The sequence below is a fragment of the Giraffa tippelskirchi genome, chromosome 13, assembly GCF_054371585.1.
Source record: "Giraffa tippelskirchi isolate mGirTip1 chromosome 13, T2T-mGirTip1v1.2.pri, whole genome shotgun sequence".
NCBI lineage: Eukaryota > Metazoa > Chordata > Mammalia > Artiodactyla > Giraffidae > Giraffa > Giraffa tippelskirchi.
In genome coordinates, this window is record NC_137287.1 from 116,761,670 (window position 1) to 116,784,940 (window position 23,271).

The window sequence follows — 23,271 nt, forward strand, 5'->3', positions numbered from 1 at the left end:
ACATAGTATTAATATGTGCTCAATAATCAGTTATTCCAGTCAATTCATTCACTTTTTTAAGTCATTCAGTAAATAGCTGCTGAATATTTGTAATGTGCTGTATATGGTGCTAGGAGCTGAAATGGTGCCAAAAACAAAGCCTACCTTCTTTTTTTTTTTTCCAAAAATTATTTCCAGAGAGCCCGTCATGTACCACCTACTATTCTAGAAACCAAGCATAGAACAGTGAATAAAAGACAAAGTACCTGCACGCAGGGAGCCTACATCCAAGTGAGAATGAGATGAACAATACATGTGTATCTAAAGTTGTCAAGATGATTTCAGAGGCTGTAAGTGCTACCAAAAGAAAAAAATCAAAACCAGGGTAGTATGCAGGAGTGGCTAGAGTGGCTAGAGTGTCTGGGGCGGTGGGCACTGCTTTAGCTGGCCAGGTCAGAGTGTCCCATCGAAGCTGGGGCCTGATGAAGAAGGCAACCCTCCGGAGAGGGGTCAGGACCTTCGGGCCTGGCAGCCTCAGCGTCACCTGGGAGAGGGTTGGAAACCTCAGGGCTCACCCAGAACCTGCAGAATCTGCCTTTTCACAGGATCTCTGGATGATCCCGTGCACGGTAACATTTGGGCTATAAGCAGGTATTCCAGGCGGAGGGAGGGGCAAACATAGACGTCTGAAAATTATGTTCTAAACGGCCAGGAAACTGGAAAGAGGCAAAGCGGAGGTGTCCTGCTTTGCTAGGACTGCGGTAACCAAGCCCTACGTTTCTGGAGGCCAGAAATCCAATATCAAGGTGTGTGCCGGGTTGGTTCCTTCTGCAGGTTTGAGAGAGAATGTCTCTTGCCCTTCCCCCAGCTTCTGGTGGTCGCCAGCCAGCCTCGGCCTTCCTTGGCTGTGGAAACACATTGCTCCGGTCTCTGCCTCTGTCTTCACAGAGCCTTCTTCCCTCAGCCTGCTGGTGTCCAAATTCCTCTCTTCTCACGAGGACACGAGTCATTGGATCACGTGTTGTGTACGCAGTCTCTGTCGTGTCCGGTGCTTTGCAACTCCATGGACTGTAGCCCACCAGGCTCTTCTGTCCATGGAATTTCCCGGGCAAGAATACTGGAGCGGGTTGCTATGTCCTTCTCCAGGAGATCTGCCTGACCCAGAGATCAAACCCACATTTCCTGCATTGCCAGGCAGATTCTTTACCACTGCACCACTGGGAAGCCTGTCATTGGATCAGGGCCCACCTAATCCAGAATGACCTCATCTTAACTTGATGATATTTGCAAAGACCCTATTTCCAGATAAGGTCATATTCGTAGGTCCTGGAGCTAGGACCTGAACAGATCTTTTCAGGGGAGACAATTCATCCCACAACAGGCCAGAAAGGTGGAGCTCAGTGAGGTTAGAGAAGACACAGGTCACAGCAGGCCTGTGGACACGGTGAAGAGTTGTAAATACGATGGGAAGCCACGGAGGCTGGGCTGGTCTGGAGCAAAATGGCCTTGAGGATAAGGAATTGAACCAGAATCTGGGTGGATGTAGGAAAATCAATGAAGAAACTATGCATTCTCAGACAAAGAGATGACAGAGGCATGGAGGTGGTGGTGGTGGAGATGAAGAAAAATGGATAGACTTGCAGGGTATTTAAGAGGCCCTATTCATAGAAATCGGTGATGGTATTTAAATCTGTGAGGTGGGGAGAGCAACAAAGATGATGATTCAATCATTTCATCTGATCTTTCAGCAGACTTTTTTGCATATCTAATCAGTGAAAACGGAGAAGGCAATGGCAACCCACTCCAGTGTTCTTGCCTGGAGAATCCGAGGGATGGCAGAGCCTCATGGGCTGCCGTCTATGGGGTCGCACAGAGTCGGACACGACTGAAGCGAGTTAGCAGCAATCAGTGAAAAATGAGTATGTTATCTCTGTCTGGAGGAGGGCAGTCATGTAAATGCCAAGTGCCCTCATGGTCACCAAGTCGCTGCAGCAGCTCAGCTGTTTTATGATCTAATATCTGGAGATTCCCTGTCGTTTGGACCTGCATAGTTCAGAGGCACACCCCTAAAGCAATCATTGTGCTCAGGGGAATGTGATACACTAATCCGTCCAGGCTGGCTCACACACTCCATTCTTGTCAAATTTCCACCAGGGCAATATAAGGCCTGTCTAACCTTAGTGCCTTCCCTAGGCACTTGACATCAGTGTACATTTCTCTGATCTTGGGACTACCCTGGTGGTCCAGTGGCTAAGACTCCTGCACTGCCAGTGCTGGGGGCCCAGGTCCAGTCTCTGGTGGGGGAAATAGATCCCACATGCCGCAACTAGAGATCCCATGTGCCGTGACTAAGACCAAATACATATATACATACGTAAGTTTTTTTTTTTTTAAAAGAATCTCTGGTCTTTATAGGTTACCATTCTCAAGAGTCTCTCTCGAGGAGCTGCTTGGCAGTAAGAATAGCGTATTTGGCCTTGGCATCCATTGTGACCCCCTGATGTCTTTCTACCACACTGAAAGTCACACAGTGACTCACGCAGTCAGTCACACAGACTATGAAGTCACACAGTCAGTCCTTTCCCACGTTGTATCAGATCATGCCATTCCCCTGCTTGAAAGCCCCGCTGGGGCTTCCCATTGCAATCAGAGATAAATGCCAGTGCCTTGCTATAGCTGCCCCCTGCCAAGCCTGGCCTGGGTCAGCGCCTGAAGAGCCTTTCAGACCACATCATGCATACGGCCCCGTAAGCCCTTCTTCCATTTCAGCTCACACTGGCTTCCCTTTTGTTCTTCCCATCTCAGGGCCTTTATGTTGTGCTGACACCCCCAACCTGGAATGTCGTTTCGCCAGCCCTTCACGTGACTGGTTCCATCTCATCCATTGAGCTTCTGCTCAACTACCGTCTCCTCTAAGAGGCCCTCCCAGTTTATCAGTCTTTCTGCGTAACTGAAATGAACAGATTTCCATGTTTCTTCTAGCGCGTTTGCTCAGGGCAGCCTCACCATCCTGCCTCTTGCCTTTCTCACCGAGCGCCTTGGATGTCTTCCCGCAGCAGCACGTGTGGCCCTGCCTGTGATCGCTGGCTCCTCTGCAGTATCCTTGCCCCTCTTGGTGCCCCCACCTCCCCCGCCTCTGCCCCGGCTTTATTCCGACTCGTGTGGCAGAGACGCAGTGACAGGGCAGCCTATCTGAAAAGGCATTCTCAGGAATGCGGATTGTTTTATTACCAGTTAAATATGCTTTATGCTACCTGTGAATGAGGCCATTGTGACATTTAGCAACTGATTTGATTAAACGCAGATGTGGGCTGGACTCCACGTGGAGCAAAGATGCCAGAGGACAAGCTCCGGGGGGCGTGTTTGGATTTTTTTTTTAAGATGGCAAAGTGGGCCTGACGACTCGGTATCAGCAAGACGGACCTGGGCGCCTCCCTTCCTGTCCTGGACCACGAGTGGGTCTCAGAGCGGAGAGCTCAGTCCGGGCCCACCCCAGAATCCTTTGTTTTTGTTTGGGATCTGCTGTTTGGCCCTATCCAAATTGTTTTCTTTTTTTTTCTTTTCCCAACCTTCCTGGATGTTTTTACTTCCATGAAAAATTTTTAAATGGTACATCAATGAAATACTCTCCTTGTTGACACCTCCAGCAGTACTTATGAACCCAGAGAGGGTCATAACCTCAGCCACTAGTTACTGAACACTTACTCTGTGCTGGGCTCTGCCTCTCATAAGCCTTATCTCACACAATCCTCATAATAAATCATATAAAGTAAACTGTGCTCGGTTCCACTGTTCAGGTGGTAAAACTGAGGCTTGTGCACAGTCACGAGGGCAAATAATCAGTTACATCTGAATTCACTGTTGTCATCCACCCCTTCCAGGCTCTTAGATCCTAGAAGACAGGACCCAGCTGTCTTTCAAGATAGAAATCTTGGCACATAGGAGGCACTGAGCAAATATTTATTGAATAAATGAGTGAACGTCTGGATGAGTGAACACCCAGTAGGAAAAGGGTGGGCCAGGGCTTACCAGGTCTTTGCAGTCACTGGATCCTGGGTAAAGAAAAGCAGAAAATCGCCCTAAAAAAGAGCTGTGATTCGTCCCCTTCTGGAACCTGGGCCATGGATGGGATGCTTGAGTGGGTGGGTTTTTATAACAGACTCACCCCTCTCTACCTGTGGTTTTTCTCTGTGGTACATTATCTGCTGATGACTTTTTTTTTATCACCCCTCCCAACTGCATATCCAGAGTTTTTTCACTTGCAGTCCTGGTATGTTTTCATCAATTTTATTTTAGTACTGGCAGCAGTCAGACTTAATTAATGAATAAATATCTGTTGGGGGTGGAGGGGTGGGGTTTTTGTAAAGAATCTTTTAAAATATTTATTTATTTAGTTGCAGCAAGTGCAATCTTTAGTTGTGGCATGCAAACTCTTAGTTGCAGCATGTAGGAGTCTAGTTTTTGAGTGTCATTGTGGACCCAGTAGAGTAAGTTCCTTTGTTGCCTGGAAGGAAATTGTAAGATTCCAGAGCAAGTAACATTGATGAGAGGGTGCTTGTTCTTTGGGACCCTCTGTGAGATTTCCTTTGCCTGGGATGGGGGGTAGACATGTGGGTCACAGTGAAATCAGGAGGGCCTAAAGAACCCGAGGCTGTGACCTTCCCGTAGCTGCTTGGAAGGCTGAACTGCACACAGGCTGGGGGCCGGAGCTTTGGAGTCAGGCTGACCTGGGCTTGAACCCTGCTCTGTCACCTACTAATAGAACCTCCTTCCTCGGGTGCGTAGTGGAGACACAACAGGATAATGCATGTAAAATGACCAGCCCTGGGGAAGGTAATAAGTGCTCAATAAATGGAGACTATTATCAGTAGTAGTACAACAGCTAATACTGATAACTGAAGCTTCTAAGCGCTTAGATTAAGTTAAAGCCGAGCTTGGAAGGGAGAAGAGGTTTTCACTGACAACTGTCACCATCTCCTTAAAAAGAGGGAATCCAGGGGCTTCCCTGCTGGCCTAGTGGTTAAGACTTCACCTTCCTAAGCAGAGGGTGTGGGTTCGATCCCTGATTGGGGAGCTAAGTTCCTACATGCCTAGTAGCCAAAAAACCAAAACATGAAATGGAAACAATATTGCAACAAATTCAGTAAAAATTTCAAAAGGGTCCACATCAAAAAAAAATCTTTAAAAAAAAAAAGGAAATCCAGAAGGCAACAAGCCCAAGAAGGGATGTGCAGAGTCACCCAGTCATCAGAGAAATGTGAATTCAAGACAATAAATGAGATGTCACGTTGGTCCTAACTGGATAGCAGAGATTAGCAAGTGGGGTTATGCCAACCGCCGCCGGTGGGGATTCGAGGGCAGGGGACCCACCAGCACTGCCAGTAGCTGTGCCGAGAGCGCTCACGCGGTCCTCAGGGAAACGCAGTCTGTTCGACCTCGGGACCCAGGAGCCCAGCTCGTGGGGGTACATCCCAAGGAAATTCACACACAGGCCACGAGGGAGAGGTCCAGCGACGTTCACAGCAGACTTGCTGGTGATGGCGGCATCCCACGTCCCCTCCCGGCTGCAGGAGGGAACAAAAGAGATCGGAAGAAAGCACACGGGGAGGGCTGGGCAGCTGCTGGGCAGCAGGCGGGGTATCCCCACAGCAGCATCGACAGGTCTTAAGAACCTGGTGCTGACACTCAGTGCTGGTAACTGAGAGGTTAATACCATAAAAGGCAAACCTGGACACAGATGCAGCCCACTCCGAAAAGATTTCATACACTTTCAAACTTGTGCTCTCTGTCTCACATCTTATAAGCAACACAGGTTAGTTTCAACTTCAGTTTTCCTTTCTGATACAGACACGTGTACCTCCTTCTAGACAGTAGCTGACTTTTATGTTTTGATTAGTCTGCAGTTGTATATGTGACTTTTGTCTTGAAAGTAGTAAAACCATAGACATGTGCAAAACAAATAACAAATGTATAAATGTTAAGTATGTAATGTAGAAATCACCTGTGTACTTAAAAATATTTTTGCTGGTCTGGAACTTTCAAGGGATTCATGTAAGAAATATGGAACATAGATTTTTAATGAGCTATGTTTAAAGATACCAATAAAGGTACTTGAGAGAAAAAAAAAAAAGAACCTTATGCTGGATGAAAAAAGGTAAGAAACCATAAGAAATGTAATGCACAGAATTTACCAGAATTACATATAAATGAATGCTGATGCTAGTCGCTCAGTCATGTCTGACTCTTTGTGACCCCATGGACTGTAGCCTGCCAGGCTCCTCTGTCCATGGATTCTCCAGGCAAGAATACTGGAGTGGGTTGCCATGCCCTCCTCTGGGGGATCTTCCTGACCCATGGATTGAACCTGAGTCTCCTGCATTGCAGGTAGATTCTTTACATCTGAGCCACCAGGGAATTATATATTTGCCCACAAAACACTAGTGCACTATCTGTAAGAACACAGAAACAAAGGATACACACAGACACACTAGAAGGGAAAATGTGCAAAGAACTTGAATTAACTCCTCAGCACTTAACATTTCTCATGATGACAAAGGCAGTGGGGTGAGATGCTAGCCACACAGGTTCCCTGACATTGGTGGAAGTACAGTTCCAAGGACATGAAGAATTCCTCAGTCCCTTGTCTAGGTATAAATCTCAATCTGTGCGCTCAAGGGGGTGAAAAATAGAACTGATTTTATTGTCAGCATTTCAATGTGATTTTCTGTTTTGAGCCACCATTTCCCTGAACGGATGGAAAAGTTTTGTCTGGGGCTTTCCCAAACTCTCCAGAATGTTTGCTGTAGTTCTGGCATCTTACCCAGTGTGTTGTGGGGCTGGGGGCTCAACCTGTCTTCCCTTACTGGGACCCAGGCTGCTGCCCAATCATTCATTTCTTGGTCCATGTAGCCTTTTGGGGTCTGGGGCTCTTCACTGCTGTGTCTATGCTACATTGTGGACACAGGAATCTTTTATTGTTCTGTCTTCCTAGACCAGAGGTCACAAACTGGAAACCCATAAGCCACATCTGCGCTGTGACCATGTTTTTAATTTTTTTTTGTTTTGTGTTTGTTTTGTCTGACTACTTTGTATTTATTGCCTACACTTTAAAATTGGAACATTTTATACAAATCCAGATTTCTGACTTGTTTGGAAAAATCAGACACCCTGGCTACATTAGACTCACGTTTCTAGGTGACACGGGTGAGCTGGAGCTGAGTAGTATTGTATTCAGTTAAGAATGCTTTGGGCTGGAAGGAACAAAAAGCTCAATTAACATCAGCTTAAACCATAATGGTATTTATTGGGTAGTTAGCCAGAAGTCTGGACCCCCAAGGTTGTTTGTCAGCTCAATTTTTTATCTTCAAGGACCAAGTTCTTTTCATCTTTTTACTCCTTCTGCCTCAGCTCGTGGACTTTTTATTTTTATGCTTGTGACCTCATGTCCCAAGATGGCTGCTGTAACTCCAGACATTGCATCTTTACGTAATCCAAGGGAGGATCCAGCAGAGGAACAAAAGTCTCTCCCAGAAGCCCCCTTGACCAGAGCTAGATTACATGGCCATCCTGAAGCTGCTGTGGGGGAAGGAATTGGGAGTACCTCCTGGGGAGCCAAATATTTATTTTAATTGGAGGCTAATTACTTTACAATATTGTAGTGGTTTTTGCCATACATTGACATGAATCAGCCATGAGTGTACATGTGTTCCCCATGACTTGAGGGTCTTGCTGCTTTCTCAGCAGCTATGTGCGGCTGCAGAGAACAGAATCCCTCTGCCCCACGACTCCTGCTCGTCCTCACTCGCCTCCTCTCACTCTTTTCCATCCCCTCTTGCTCTGTCCCACTTCTCTAGCCAGGAGAATTGCATCCCCCACTTGAGAAAAGCCTTCTTTCTTCCTACTTCTTACTAAGCCATTTTACCTACTTCAACTTCGTTCCTAGTGGGCCTGCCAGGTGGGATCAGCCCACCAACTTGCTAGCCAGGGATAACAAACATATATGGAACTGGAGTGAGAAACTCTCACAGCAGTTCCATCATGCCCCCAACATCCAAGCACGTGATCAGAGACTCGTCTCCTAGAGCAGGATGTGGACCAGTTCAGGACTTGTCAGATCTCACCGTGAATTGCCGCATCTTCTTCCCCAAAGGGTTAGAGCATTTAAAAACCAGTGCTCACACATCACTGTGTTTTGATCTGTCTGGAATTATCTCAACTCCTTGTGTATCTATTCACTCCGTGGTCTTCTGTCTGTCCTCTCTGAACATCAGCGTCAACCCTTGCTTACTGTACGATACTAGAAAAGTTGCAGACACAGTAGCATTTGGTACATCACTGGGAAATGATTATTGAATAAATGAATGACCATTCACTTAAAAACTGTTTCACTGAGCCAGGCAGTGAGAATCAACTTTTACTTAAAATCCAAGAAAACCAACCAGCCAAAAAAATAAATCAGTTCTCTGATATGACACGCAGAATAGCAATGTCTTCAGCAAGAAAGAAGGGCATTTCTCTCTCACCTCAAAGTCCAAACTGATGTGGCGGTTCTGGTCTGCACATATAGCAGGGGTCCAAGCTCCTATGTCTGGTTCCTCAGTTTTGTGATCCAACATAGCTCCATTCCAGGCAAGGAAGAACCTGCCTCTGCCCTTCGAGGGCACGGCTAGGAAGTTGCACACAGTAAGTTACCCCTCCCTCCTCTAGAGCTCATCACATGACCACACCAGTCACAGGGGAAGCTGGGCCATGTAGCGCTTATTCTAAGCGGCCATGTGCGCAGCTTGAAAGTAGAGGTTCTCTTAATATGAGAGAGGAGGAATGAAGGGATAGTGGAGGGGACCCCAAAACAGGATCCGCCACCATCATCCCCTTAGGGGAAGATGTTTTTTCCTCTTCTCGTCCTTGCCCGCCCCAGCCCTCACCGGGCCTTCCACCAGCCAAATGGAGGCGAGAGGTCAGTGTTTGACATTCCAGCTCCAGGCGGGCCCATTTCCAGACCACATATGTGGCATGAGGCATCTGAGGCTGTGTGCCCCCTTCCTCCTGCATCCTCTCTGGCATGAGAGGGCTCTCTCACTGTGGGGACTTGGGAACTGCCCTCTGCACGCTGTGGTTTGTTCAGCTGCCCATTCGTCTCATGCCCCTGGGTCATAAAATGTAAACAAACAAGAAGCCATTTGGGAGAAAGAATACCAAGGGATGAGATTGTGGGCCAGTTTACTTCTAAACCTGCCCTATTCATCATTCAGAAGGTTGCCACAAAAGAAAAGAGAAATCAGGAGGGAAAGCACCGCATCCAGAAGTGACTTCCCAAGGCAGGCATGTTCCTGTGATTTAGCAAGGAGGGTGGGGGTTGCCATGGTAACCAGGACCCCAAAAATGACCTTGAATGAAATAGACTGGCCTAGACTTTCTGCCAGATATGTCCTGACAGGCCGCGGAGGAGAGAATGGGATTCTAGCACATCATGCCGTATTGATGTGGACACATTCTCTGGTTTCGGGGTCTCAGATAAGCTTCTGTGGAACAAAGATCTGGAGCAGATGCCCACGTGTGGTCTGTGGAATGAAGATCTGGAGCAGATGCCCACGTGTGGTAGTGTTCCTGGTTCGTGCTCTCTTCTTGCAGCTCACTCCTACTCATCCTTCAGAGACTAGTTCAGTTGTCATTTCCTCCAGGAAGCCTTCCCTGACTGCACACCTCCCAGTTGGCATTGCGGAACCCTTCCCTTCCCCCCAGGATCCCAGTGAAAGTACTTTCTGGCAGTTTGCTTCTCCCCTGCCTGACCAGTGCTTGGGACACATCCCCCTTGCCTCTGGATAAGAGTGTTGTTGTTCAGTTGCTAAGTCCTGTCTAACTCTTTTGTAACCCCATGGACTGTACCCCACCAGGCCCTCTGTCCATAGGATTTCCCAGGCAAGAAGAGTGGGTTGTCATTTCCTACTACTCCAGGGGATCTTTCCAGACCATGGATCAAACCCTCATCTCCTGCATTGGCAGGAGGATTCTTTACCACTGAGCCACCTGGGAAGCCCTGGATAAGGATACGGTTAGTTTATTTTGTCAGTTTGACTTTGGAACCATTTCAGTGTTTTATATAGTTATAAAACAAGTTTAAAGGCAAACTGTTATGAATCTAATTGTATATTGAGTTAGTGTTATAACCTCTTGGAAAAGAGATTTTATTTATCCATATTTACTCTTTTTCTTTCTTCCTTCCTGATGTTTCAGGATTCCTTTTTTTTTTTTTTTCTTTTTCAGTTTTTAAAATTTCCTGTCTCTTTTAAGAAACTTTCTGTATCCCTTATTTCAGGGGAGATCTATTGTGACAAGTTCTCTTAGTTCTCCTTCATTGTGAGAATGTGTTGATTTACCCCATTTCTGAAGGATGTTTTCTCTGGATATAGACTTCTGAGTTGATACTCTTGAATAATGTTGTGCCATTTTGTTCTCGCCAATAGAAATTGTCAAGCTTATTCTAAAATTGATATGTAAATGCCAAGGTTATACTGAGAAGGCGAAACAATCTTGGAAAAGAAAAACCAAGTTGGAGAACATACACTAGCTGGTTTCAAAACTTCATATAAAGCTACAGTAATCAAGACCGGATGGAATTGGTGTAGAATGGATAGGTCAGTGGGAGAGAATAGAGAGCCCATAAATAAACTCTCACATTGTCAGTTAACTTTTGACAAAGCTGCCAAGTAATTTAATGAGGGAAAGGATAGACTTTTTATTCTTGTGTTGGAACAACTGGGTAGCCATATGCAAAAAGATTCATTTAGGCCCTTATCTCACACAGTACACAAAAACTCACATTAGATCATAGACCTAAATGTAAGGCCTTAAACTCTAAAATTTCTAGAAGAAAATATTAGAAAGAGTCTTTGTGACCTTGAGTTAGGCAGCAAAAGCAGGATTTGTAAAAAATATTAGTAACTTTAAAACTTTTGCTTTGCTTTTCAAGAGATACCATTAGGAAAATTAAGAGACAGGACTGGGGGATAGTATTTGCAAATCATATGTCTGATAAAGAACCTGTGTCCAAAATATATAAAGGACTCTTACAAATCAGTGTTAAGAGAACACCCTAACTTTTTTTTAGTGGGATAAAAATTTGACTGAATCTTCATCAAAGAAGATACCTGAATGACTAATAAGCACATAAAAAAGTGCCCAACTTGATTAGTCATTAGAGAAATTCTACGTAAAACCAAAATGAGAGACCACTACACATCTACTGCTCAGCTGCTCAATCGTTTCCGACTCTTTGCAACCCCGTGGACTGAAGCCCACCAGACTCCTCTGTCCATGGAATTTTCCAGGCAAGAATACTGGAGTAGGTTGCCATTTCCTACTCCAGGGACACATCTACTAGAATGGCTATAATCAAAAAGAGCTGCCTGAGGCTGAGGATGGGAGGAGAGGTTGACTGCAAACAGGCATGAGGGTTCCTTGAGGGTAATGGAAATGTTCTAAAACTGCATCGTGGTGACAGCTGTACAATTAAGCAATTTACTTTAAAAATCATTGAACCAACAATTACAATGGAGGGATTTTATAAAGCACGCCCCGAAAACAGTTCTAAAAAGCAGCAGCTTTGGCAGTACAGTGTGTGTGCTCAGTCGCCTAGTCGTGTCTGACTCTTTGTGACCCCATGGACTGTAGCCCACATGGCTCCTCTGTCCATGGAATTCTCCAGGCAAGAATGCTGGAGTGGGTTGCCATTCCTTCTCCAGGGGATCTTCCTGACCCAGGGATCAGACCTAGGTCTCTTGCATTGCAGGCAGATTCTTTACCGTCTGAGCCACCAGGGAAGCCCTGGCAATATAGAGCCATGTTGAAAATTCGGACTTGAGCCAGACTGCCTGAATTCCAGCACTGAGGCTGTCACTCACTATCCAGGCTGCCTTGAGCACGAGACTTAATTTTCCCCTGCTCACTTCCCCCATGAGGAGCCCTGACACACACGAGTTCACTGCTGTTCTGGCGGTAACCCCCCTCTTCTTTCTCTGGGCTCCTGCTCCACTGACCCCTTTTCTTTCTCCATAACCTATCAAGCTAATCCCTGCCTGAAACTCTTGCCCTCCGTGTTCGGTGTTCGTGAAGTCTCTTCCCTCAGGGTATTTCCGTCACTGGTTCCCTCTTACCCTGCATGGCTCAGCTCAAATGTCATCTCGGAGGTGCCCCCTGACCACCAGCTTACCTGGTCAGGGGGGCCAGGTAATGACATCACCCTCATTCATTCAATTGCTCATTCATTGACTAAGTAGCATTTTCTAGTAGTAGTAGTAGTAGTAGTATCATTTTTATTCCCATTTTACAGGTGGGACAACTGAAGCTCAAAAAGGAGAAGTCGTTTTATTCATTCATATAATTCAAAACATAATCACTGCTATCTTACACCCTTTATAATGGCTGCAATTTTTTAAAAAATCAGAAAATAAGTATTGGTGAGGATGTGGAGAAACTGGAACCGATGTGCGCTGTTTTATATCTATATATATAACCGAATCACTTTGCTGTATGTCCGAAACTAACACAACATTTTAAATTAGCTATACTTTGATTTTAAAAAGTAAAAACAGGGACTTCCCTGGTGGCCCAGTGGCTAAGACTCTGTGCTCCCAAAGCAGGGGGCCCAGGGTTCAATCCCTGGTCAGGGAACTAGATCCCACATGCTACAACTAAGATCTAGTGTAGACAAATAAATAATTAAATATTTAAATAAATAAATAAAATAAAAAGTAAAAGCAAAATGGTTAAAATGGTTAAAGTGTTATGTACATTTACCACAATTTTTTTTCCAGTTACATATTACATTTTTTTAAATTAATTTATTTATTTTAATTGGAGGCTAATTACTTTACAATATTGTAGTGGTTTTTGCCATACATTCACATGAACCAGCCATGAATGTACATGTGTCCCCCATCCTGCACCCCCCTCCCACCTCCCTCCCCATCCCATCCCTCAGGGTCATCCCAGGGCACCAGCCCTGAGCGCCCTGTCTCATGCATTGAACCTGGACTGGCGATCTGTTTCACATATGATAATATACATGTTTCAATGCTATTCTCTCAAATCATCCCACCCTCACCTTCTCCCACAGAGTCCAAAAGTCTGTTCCTTACATCTGTGTCTCTTTTGCTGTCTCGCATATAGGGTCATCGTTACCATCTTTCTAAATTCCATATATATGCGTTAATATACTGTATTGGTGTTTTTCTTTCTGACTTACTTCACTCTGTATAATGGCTGTTTACCACAATATTTTTTAATAAATTATTTTTAAAACATAGTTATCGAGTACCAGAAGCTGTGTTGTATGCACTCTCATTTATATCTCACCAGAATCCTTTGAAGGTGTTATTTATATTTTATTCATTGATTGGGAGAACCGAGGTTCAGAGAGATCGTCATAGCCATAAGTTCCATCCCAAACTGTCAAACCTCAAAGACTCCAGCTTTCCACTGCACCTTTCTCCTCCACGTCCCTCCCTGACTGTAAGAACCTCATCTGTCGCTCCTTCCCACAGGCACAGCTGGGATCTATCAAGGAGCAAATGGACTGACCAACGCGGCCGGATTCGGAACTGTGCACCAGGTAGACTAGCTCCCTGCCGGTGGGCTTCTGGGTTCTTTCCGTAAACAATCCCCTTAAATCAGGCACCCAGAGAGGCTGCACCTAAGGGCACCGCCTGGTTCCTTATTCCCTGGGTTTGGGGACCACGGGGACCAGACTGTATCAACAGCCACTGGAAAGATACAGCGTAGAGGCAGAAAAATAGGAATTATTAGCAGAAATCGGAATTATTGACAGATTTCCAAGATGAATGGGCTCTATTCTATGTTCCGTCTTGATCCCCGTCTAGGACACCTATTGACTGTTGAATCTGGAATGTATGAAAGTAAAAACGTGTGCCTTTCACCAGACCCCTAGCTCTTCAAGGGTGAAAGGACATCATCTTTACCTCTGCATCTCACAGTGAAGTGCCCAACGCAGAGTGAGGGCATTATAAATACTTGTGAAATGGAACTTCGTCAACACTATAAAGATGGATGGATGTTGGCTAATAATGTGAGTCTCTTGGTTTCACTTAGAGAGTGAGTTAAGAATTAACCTGCTCAAGGTGGACGGGAACTCGTTCCTGTTTCCTGTGTGTACCTTTCCTGTTAAGAACCTGCCATGAGTTCTTTGCAAGATTGAGAAGCTCTCCTTTCCGGTGGGGCTAAACATATGAAACAGTGGCTGTGGTGGGAGAGTTGGACTATCTGGTTGGTTGAAACAGACCAAGATCCTCTTTGATAAAGAGGGTTGGTATTCTTTGATTGCATCTCTAAGACTCCCTCCCAGAAGGTTCTGGATCCCTGATGCTGTGTAGATGTACTATATTTGAGCCCCCACCCCCACCCCCCTCCACCATGAACCTAAAATGTCACCTAGTCTCCTGTGCAGGTGTATGTGATCTTCGTTACTCATTCAGTTGCTCATTAATTTTTCCAGCATTTATTGAGTGCCCACATGTGCCCAGCACTCTTCCAGGCTCTGGGGATACAACAATGGCCAAGACGGATGCTGTCAGAACCATACCCATGTCCCTTAGGGTGCACCTGTTGGCTTCCAGCTGCCAATCTCCGCATCCCTGGGCACATGGGTGTTTTCTGGAACCAATGTATAGGGCAGTAGGAAGTGCCAGGGAATTGAAACCCTCTGGGAGCAGCTCTCAAGCAAAGACTGGCTGGAGCTGGTGTATAAATACCCCAGCTCCCTTGCCCCTTGGGAGAGATATTTCTGAGATGTGTTTTTTGCCATCCCAGCATCTCCTGGGTAGAATTCAGCTCCAGTACCCACTGGAGAAGCCCCGGTGCTGACTGCTTGCCCTTCTTCCCTTTGCTACCTCGCTTCCCCATTTCCCAACTGGCCTTGCCTTCACCCCCCAAATCCTCTACTTGCCCTTGAATCCTTGTCTTGGGGGGAAATCGGCTTTTAGGGAAAGCTCCAGCCCTCATAGAACTTTTATTGTAACGGTGGAGGAACAGGGATCAACGCAGCAGACCTAGCCCAGGAGGCCCCTCGCCCGCGTCAGCCTTACAGTCTTCCCCGCTCACAGCCTCGTGGGTTTCTGTTTCCAGGACTACCCTTCCTACCCCGGCTTCCCGCAGAGCCAGTACTCCCAGTATTACAGCTCGTCCTACAACCCTCCTTATGTCCCAGCCAGCAGCATCTGCTCCTCTCCTCTCTCCACATCCACCTACGTCCTCCAGGAAGCATCTCACAACATCCCCAACCAGAGTTCCGAGTCGCTTGGCGGTAAGTACCATCACTGCCCTGTGGTCATTCATGGCTGTGGTCTGAGCTCTTGTATGAAAGATGAACTGGTTGGAGGTCCCAGGTGTAATGAACTGGTCACCCAGGAGTTAGCGTCAGCCCGCAGATATATTTTGTTGGCTTTTCTTTGTGTGTGTGGAGGGGGTGGGCGGGGGTGTGTGCGTGTGTACTTAATTGCACCCATGTTTAAAAGTCATCGATTTTTACCTAAAAATTCTAATGCCTGCCTTCGCTTAAAAGATGATCCAGTCGCCCGAGGTCCACATTGTTAAGTGACAGTGCTTGGCTGGAGCTGAGTAATGTTTGCTGCATTTAGATAGAGCACACCCAATTCCACATCTAGGCCCTTTGGTGATGTTTGCGTCCCCGTGCAAACTAATTCACTAGCATCCCTGTGCAAACTAACTCACCAGCTTGTGCATTCATTTATTGATTTTGTAAATCTGCTATGCACGTGTCTACTCTTTATGAGACAATTTAGACTCATCACCAGTAAATAACATGACAGCCATAAATTAGAACGTCTAATGATAGGAGATATCATTTCATTTTCTTTTCTGAACCCTCCTGTTTCTGGGGCTTTGTAGAAGGCAAGCTAGCATGATGTGTATGGACATTCATTCAATAAATATTCATTGGTGGATGGCTAGAAAAAGAACAGTAGTGAAGATTCACCACTTTTGTTCCTGAAGTTCTTGGTGCAGCTGTTGCTTGCATTTTCCATCAGTTGGGGTGAGTTAAATAGCATTGGCTTGGTGACAAATGGAAGACAACATGGCCAAGCATTTTTTAGTCAACTTGGAGGGCAGTTTAAGGTTTGGGCATTGACTTTGGTCATTGTGACCTCATCAAAGAGTATAGAATAAATGCATAATACCCACGTTCCAGTTTCCAAATTTTGCCTCCTTGGAAGAGTATGAAATGTAATAAACTTGCTGAACTATCCTTGCCCATCCTGCTTTTCAGCATGTGGCCTTTTCAAACTGGTTTCAGAAATGAGATATAAGCAGGAAATCTTCCACTTGATGCTACTATCTATAATTTCCTGGTGAACTGGATTCCAGAGACTGACTTCTCAAGAATTTGGGTTATGTGAGATGGTCATTTTTGTTCCCCATCCAGAGCGAACATAAAGGCTCTTTGTGTATCTTTGAAATTTTCCCTTACTGTTTCCCCCTGTTCTTCATTTATCCCCTGGCCCTAAGGTTCAACAATAAGTGGTTGAGATGGTTTTTACTGTGTGTCTAACAAGCTCACATAAAATCTAATGACATAAATAATAGTCAGCTGTAATCGAGGTCTCTTGCCTCATCTCCCCCGTGCCTGTTATAAAGGAACGGCATGTAAGCTTACTTGTGTGCACACGCACACACACACACGCTCATTCACTCTCTTAAAATTCCCCATAAAAACTCCACTTCTGAAATTATCCAGGATCTCCTTCAGTGGTTGGTTCTAAATTCCAGAGGCTCAAGAGGTTTATATATTACTGACAGATCATGCTCACCCTTTGCGTTGTCCGGATGCACTGTCCTCGGGCTCTGCTCCTTCACAGCCCACAGCCCCATCACCGCACTGTTGGCATCGACACGCATTCACCGTTACGTGAAGCCCCAACGATTCTCAGATGTTTGCAGGGCAATTCGCTGATGGCGGGAAGATCCCCTGGAGAAGGGATAGGCTACCCACTCCAGTATTCTTGGGCTTCCCTTGTGGCTCAGCTGGTAAAGGATCCACCCGGAATGAGGGAGACCTGGGTTCGATCCCTGGGTTGGGAAGATCCCTGGAGAAGGGAATTGGCTACCCACACCAGTATTCTGGCCTGGAGAATTCCATGGGATCGCCAAGAGTCGGACACGACTGAGTGACTTTCACTTTCACTTTTGCTGATGGCAAAGGCAAAATCTGAACCTCTCTTGTTACTCAAGAGAAAAGACAAATCAGTAGGAGTGGTTGCTTTAATTCAATTATTCTACTTCTACAAACTTACACTAAAAATAAAGTTTCACATAGGTACAAAGACTTAAGTTAAAAGAATTTTTTTTTGCAGCACAGCAAAAGCCTAGAAGGAACGTAAATATCCATGAATAGGAGTCAGGTTAAATAAATGGTAGTGCATCCACCCTTGGCACATTATTATACGTCTGTTGAAATGAATCCACTAATACGGATCTCTCTGAGCTATCGTGATAGGTGAGGAAACAAGAGCTATGTGCATGACGTGGTCCTGGAGGGTTTTAAATATGAGTATATTTAATGCCCATATTCGCTTAGGAAGTTTCTGGAAGGATGCAAAAACGACCAGTAACTCATTTTCTTTGGGGAGGGAACTAGGGGGAAAAGATGTAACAGACAATCTATAGGCCCCTCCACGGAACAGCAAAATTCACATTTTTTTCAAATGCGCATGAAACATTTACCAAAATAGAACTTCTGGGCCATAAATCGTGAAGTCCCATTACATTTAAAAGGTTTCAGGGAATAAAAAGTACATACTCTGAAAATAGGGGACTTAAATTAGAAATAAAAGGAAGATTTTTGGAAAATTTGCAAGCATTCAAAAGCAAAATAGCACACTTCTAAATAACCCATGTGTGATAGTTAATTTTATGTGTCAGGAAGAGAGAGAGTTCTCCTTTCCTCTGCCTTCTTGTTCTACCTGAATCCTCAATGGATTGGCTGATGCCCACCCATGCTGGTTAAGGCATATCTTCTCTACTCACTAATCTCTTCGGAGATACCTTCACAGCCACACCCAGAAATAATGTCTTACTAGCTGTCTGGGCCTCCTTTGGCTCAATCAAGTTGACACATAAAATAAACCATCCAGAATATGTTTTTTTAAAACTCTCAAAACCAATAATAAGAAAACAGCACAATAAAGAAACGGACAAAGTACTTCAACAGACACTTCACCAAAGAATATACCAGCACGGCCAAAAAAAAGCACCTTACTGGAACTTCCCTGGTGGTCCAGTGGTTAAGAATCTGCTTTCCAAAGCAGGAGACACGGGTTCAATCCCTGGTGTCTAAGATCACGCATGCCACAGAGCAACTGAGGCCATGCACTGCATCAGAGAGAAGCCCTCACCCCGCCACAAAGAGCCCTAGTGCTGCAGCTGAGACCCATCACAGCCAAAAATAAAATAAATAAATATTTTTAAAAAGCACGTGACTAGGGTGCTGATCATTAGTCAGAGAACTGCAAATTAAATCCTCAGTCAGACACACATCCCTTAGAATGGCTGTAACTACAAAGACTGGCCATGCCAATGATTGGCAAGGATGCAGAGCAGCTAGAATGCCCTTAACCTCGCTGGAGGGAGTGTTAAATGCTACAACCACTTTGGAAAACATTTTTGCAGTTGCTTATGAACCAGTAACCACAGTCTCTCGTAACGAGAAAGCTCATGTCTATGCAAAGACTGATGAGTACTGATGAGTGAATGTTCATAAAAGCTTTAGTCCAGCCAAAAACTAGAATCAACCCAAATGTCCATCTCCAGGTGAACGGATAGGGATACATCCACCCAATAGAGTGGTACTCAGCAACGCAGAGAAATAAACTATCGATAAACGGAACAACATGGATTGAATCTCAGAACAGTTCTGCTGGTTGAAAGAAGCCAGAAAACTGTGTGTTTGTATGTATGTGGACATCACATACCAAGTGATGCCATCTGTTTAAAACTCTAAAAAATACAAACTAATTTATGGTGAAAGAAAGCAGACCTATGGCTGGCTGGGGAGTGGGTAGCAGGAGGAAGAGACTACAAAGGAATTACAGAGAAACCCTTGGTGCTGGATTTGTTCATTATCTTCATTGTGGTGGTGGTTTCATAGATGTGACCATATGTCAAAACTTATCAAACTGTGCTCTAAGTATGTATGTTTTTTTGTAAGTCAGTTATATCTCAACAGTTGTTAAAATAAGTAAAAAAAAAAATTAAAAGGGGAAAAAGAAAAAGAGTGAAATGACTCCAGGAAGGATTACTATAATTTGCTGTAGCATGTGTACCTCTGACTTTGTCCTTGAACTTTGACCCTTCATTCTCAAGAATGTATAAGGTCGGGGAAAGCTGCTTTTTGTGGCACCCCGAATAAATTGACTTCACCTAACACCTTATTGGGACATTTCTTAGGTAGCTGGTGTTTCCTCCTCTTTTTAATAATATTTGCCTGGATTTTAATGGGGCCAACCTGTGTTTTCTAAGCCTCCATAGTCTTAGAACTACCAAGTGAATCAGGATAAACTTTATTTATGACTCTTAAGCATCTGTGAATTTATTTACTGCCTTTCCTCATCCTCCAGAAGAAAGTCTTTGCTAGTTTGATGTTTTGGGAGTCTCTCATGCTGTATCCCCAAAATTTGGGGGAGCTGGAGACAGCCCAGTGGTTCTACAACTCAAAATCACATCTTTTTTTATTATGTCCTTACTCTGCTAAGAAGTTTTATAAATATTAAATAAATAAAATTCAATCCCTTGGGTTTTGGAGGGAAATAGTCCTTCCAGGGTAGGAAAAAATTAGTGGCTTGCCAAGTATTTTAGACAAAAGCGTTTCTCCCCGCCACCCCAGTGATCCAAGAATTGGCAATTATGGAAGGAAAGATGGAGTCCACAGGGTACATTTGGGAGCTAAAATACGCAGATGTAAGATGAGAAAGTGGGATGAGAGGTCCTCTAAGGTTCCACGCTTGTTTATAGTTCTGTCACTCTAGTGACACAGGCAGACCCAAATTTTAGTTCTGGTTTTATCGCTAATTTGCAGGGTTACAGGCTTACATCATCTCCATAAGTCTCAGTTTCCTCGTTAGTTAAATAAAGATAATAACGTCTAATAAAATGCATTTAAAACTTCTGTGCTTAAAAACCAACACAACTTGGATGCTGGCTCTGGGACTTAAGTCCTGTGGGGTGCTGACCACTTGTTCATTGTGGATCATTAGACAATTGCCCGAGGGCAGGAGCCTGGAAGCCTCTCAGTGCACTGTGTCCAGAAATGCCACTTCAAAGAGATTCCAAAGATGCCCACTCTCAGCCCTACACCTTCTCACTAGTCCTTGCATGTATGTAGGTCTACTCAAGCCAGAACTCAATTTAAGCCCTTTGCTGATATCTCCTAATTGCCAGCCCTTGCTGGATGCTCTTGCCTTAGAATCTCAAATTGACAGATTTCTTAACAAGTAAAGCTTAAAGGACTTGCTTTTAACATACGTACAGAAAATGTAGCAAGCTGCCTAGGAACAGGAACGTAGAGAATTCTCCCCACACACTCCCACTCACCCCAAGGGAGAGAGTTTGATAGCCAGCTACGGAGTGAAAAGTGAAAGTTGGTTGCCCAGATGCTTCCAACTCTTTGTGACCCCATGGCTCCTCTGTCCATGGAATTCTTCACGGAAGAATACTGGAGTGGATTGCCATTCCCTTTTCCAGGGGATCTTCCCAACCCAGGGATTGAACCCGGGTCTCCTGCACTGCAGGCCGATTCTTTACCGTCTGAGCCACCAGGGGAGCCCAGCCAAATACACATGTATATGTTTTCCTCCTTCTGTCAGTTTAGGGATTCTCAGACCTTAGGGTATATAGACAGTTGTAAGCACAAAACTCTGTTCACTGAAGTTGTAGCTGCCCCACCCTCACCTCTCTCAGATCCCTGCTCAGCTGTCCCCTTATCCACGAGGTGTCCCCTATAAATTAGTGACCCCCCAGCACTCTCCCTGCTCTTATCCGATTTGTCAGTTGTCATCACCCATGTCCCCACCTGGCATGTGACATGTTTACTTATCTCTCTGATGTCTCTCTCCTCCCTCTAGAGTCTGGGTGCTGTGGGAACCACTGCCTGGAACTATACCTAGTTAGTAAATCTTTGCTGAATGAATGAATGATTGTGAATGGGCAGTTTAAGGAACTTGAGAGACTTAATTTTGATTCTACCTGATCTTTGCCTTCACCGCTGCCTTTGAGACCTCCACTTTGGAGTTAGATGGTTCTGGTATAATCCTTCACAGCAGGAGACGCTCAGCCAGCTCTCTGATCTGTCTGCCCTTTCCTTTCCTATGCCAGGTGAATATAACACACACAATGGACCTTCCACACCGGCAAAGGAGGGAGACGCAGACAGGCCGCCCCGGGCCTCCGAAGGGAAGCTTCGAGGCCGGTCTAAGCGGAGCAGCGACCCCTCCCCAGCAGGGGACAATGAGATAGAGGTAACTCCAGATGCTTCTGCCCGATTGAGTGAATGTCACGTGCACGTGTGGCTGGAACAGGAGGTGGGGGCCAGAGTTCTCTCCAAGTCCCTGGCGGGGAGGATGGCCCTTTGTGTTCACATAGTGCAGTAACAGAGAAAACCGCCCTTGATGAGAAGGAGGGAAGAATTCGACTGGCCACACGGAAGCACTGTTGACTGGCCAGGCTAGGAAAAGTGACCCTAGAGGTGGTAACAACCGGTGAGCCGAGACAGCATCACCTGGGGGCCTGGGAAAACCCAGACTGCCAGGCCCGCCACCAGGACTTCCAAGTCAGTAGATCTGGGGCAGGGCCTGAGAAGCTGCATTTCCAACAGATTCCGAGTTGATGTTATATGGTTGGAGACCACACTTTGAGAACCTCCAGTAAAGATGACATTGGACAGTGGACCATCCCCATTGGATTGGAGTGATTCTTAACCTCAGCTACTGGTTAGACTCACCTGGGATGCTTTTGAACATTCAGATGCCCAGACCTCCTCCCAGACTAATTAACTGGACATTGCAGGGAGTTCTAAAAGTTCCTTAGTGACCCTACTGGGTGTGTGTCGCTCAGTCGTGTCTGACTCTTTGCAGCCTCGTGGACTACAGCCTGACAGGCTCCTCTGTCCATGGGATTCTCCAGGCAAGAATACTGGAGTGGGCTGCCATTTCCTCCCCCAGGGGATCTTTCCGACCCAGGGATCGAACCCAGGTCTCCTGCATCTCCTGCACTGACAAATGGACTCTTTTACAGCTGAGCCACCTGGGAAGCAATAGTGACCCTCCTACGGCTTAGATATTTATCTATCTGGAGATAGGAGGCTGGCTGAAATGAATTTGCATTGTTTCTGTGATTTTGAGTTTCTCAGGCAGTGGCTCTCAGTCTGGGCTGCACAGAAGAATCTTCTGGGGACTTCCCTGATGGTCCAGTGGTTAAGACTCTGCCCTCCCAATGGCAGGGGACCGAGGTTCAATCCCTGGTCAGGGAACTAGACCCCACATGTCGCAACTAAGAATTCACATGCCACAACTAAGACCCAGTGCTGCCAAATAAATAAATTTAAAAGGAAAAAGAATCTTCTGGGAAGCTTTGAGAAACCTTCATTCTCAAGCTGCAGATCAATGACGATCCAGATCAACGAAGTCAGAGTCCTTGGGGAGGGACCCAGGTGTCAGTATGTTTAAGCTCCCTCGGTGATTCCAGTGCAGCCCAGGCTGAGAACTACTGTCGAAGGGCAGCACCAGTCCTGATTATAATAAAGCAAGTGTGGGGTTATTGGTCAGGAGCTGACATTTTCCCAAGCAAACAAAAAAGAACAGCGTGCATGAGAGATGGAGGAGACAAGGAGACAAATGCCCCCAAAACAGAGTGTGTTAGTCACTCAGTCGTGTCCAACTCTTTGTGACCCCATGGACTGCAGCCCACCAGGCTCCTCCATCCATGGGATTTTTCCAGACAAGATACTGAATTGGGTTACCATTTCTTTCTCCAGGGGATCTTTCCTGACCCAGGGATTGAACCAGGTCTCCCACATTGTGGGTAGGCTTTTTACCGTCTGAGCCACCAGGGAAGCTCATTATCTGTCTAGCTCATGTTATCTATCTCACTGTTATCTATCTAGGGGGAAAAATTGGCACATGCACAAGTTTGTACTTGATGGCAGAAGGCAGTCACTTGTCAGCTCGAGTGTGCCATGGGTATACATGAGTAGTGTTGGCAAAGCCTGGG

At 45.6% G+C, this 23,271-nt stretch overlaps 1 protein-coding gene across 12 annotated transcripts in view; it reads left to right on the top strand.

Annotated features, from left to right (window-relative positions):
* Positions 1-23,271, top strand: part of EYA2 (EYA transcriptional coactivator and phosphatase 2) — a 251,911-nt gene that overhangs the window by 142,019 nt on the left and 86,621 nt on the right. For all 12 annotated transcript variants that reach the window (XM_081559420.1, XM_081559413.1, XM_081559423.1 and 9 more), the window contains 3 exons: positions 13,521-13,588; positions 15,118-15,295; positions 21,379-21,521. In XM_081559420.1, the coding sequence (XP_081415546.1) occupies positions 13,521-13,588; positions 15,118-15,295; positions 21,379-21,521 (389 nt within the window). The remainder of the gene's footprint in view (positions 1-13,520; positions 13,589-15,117; positions 15,296-21,378; positions 21,522-23,271) is intronic.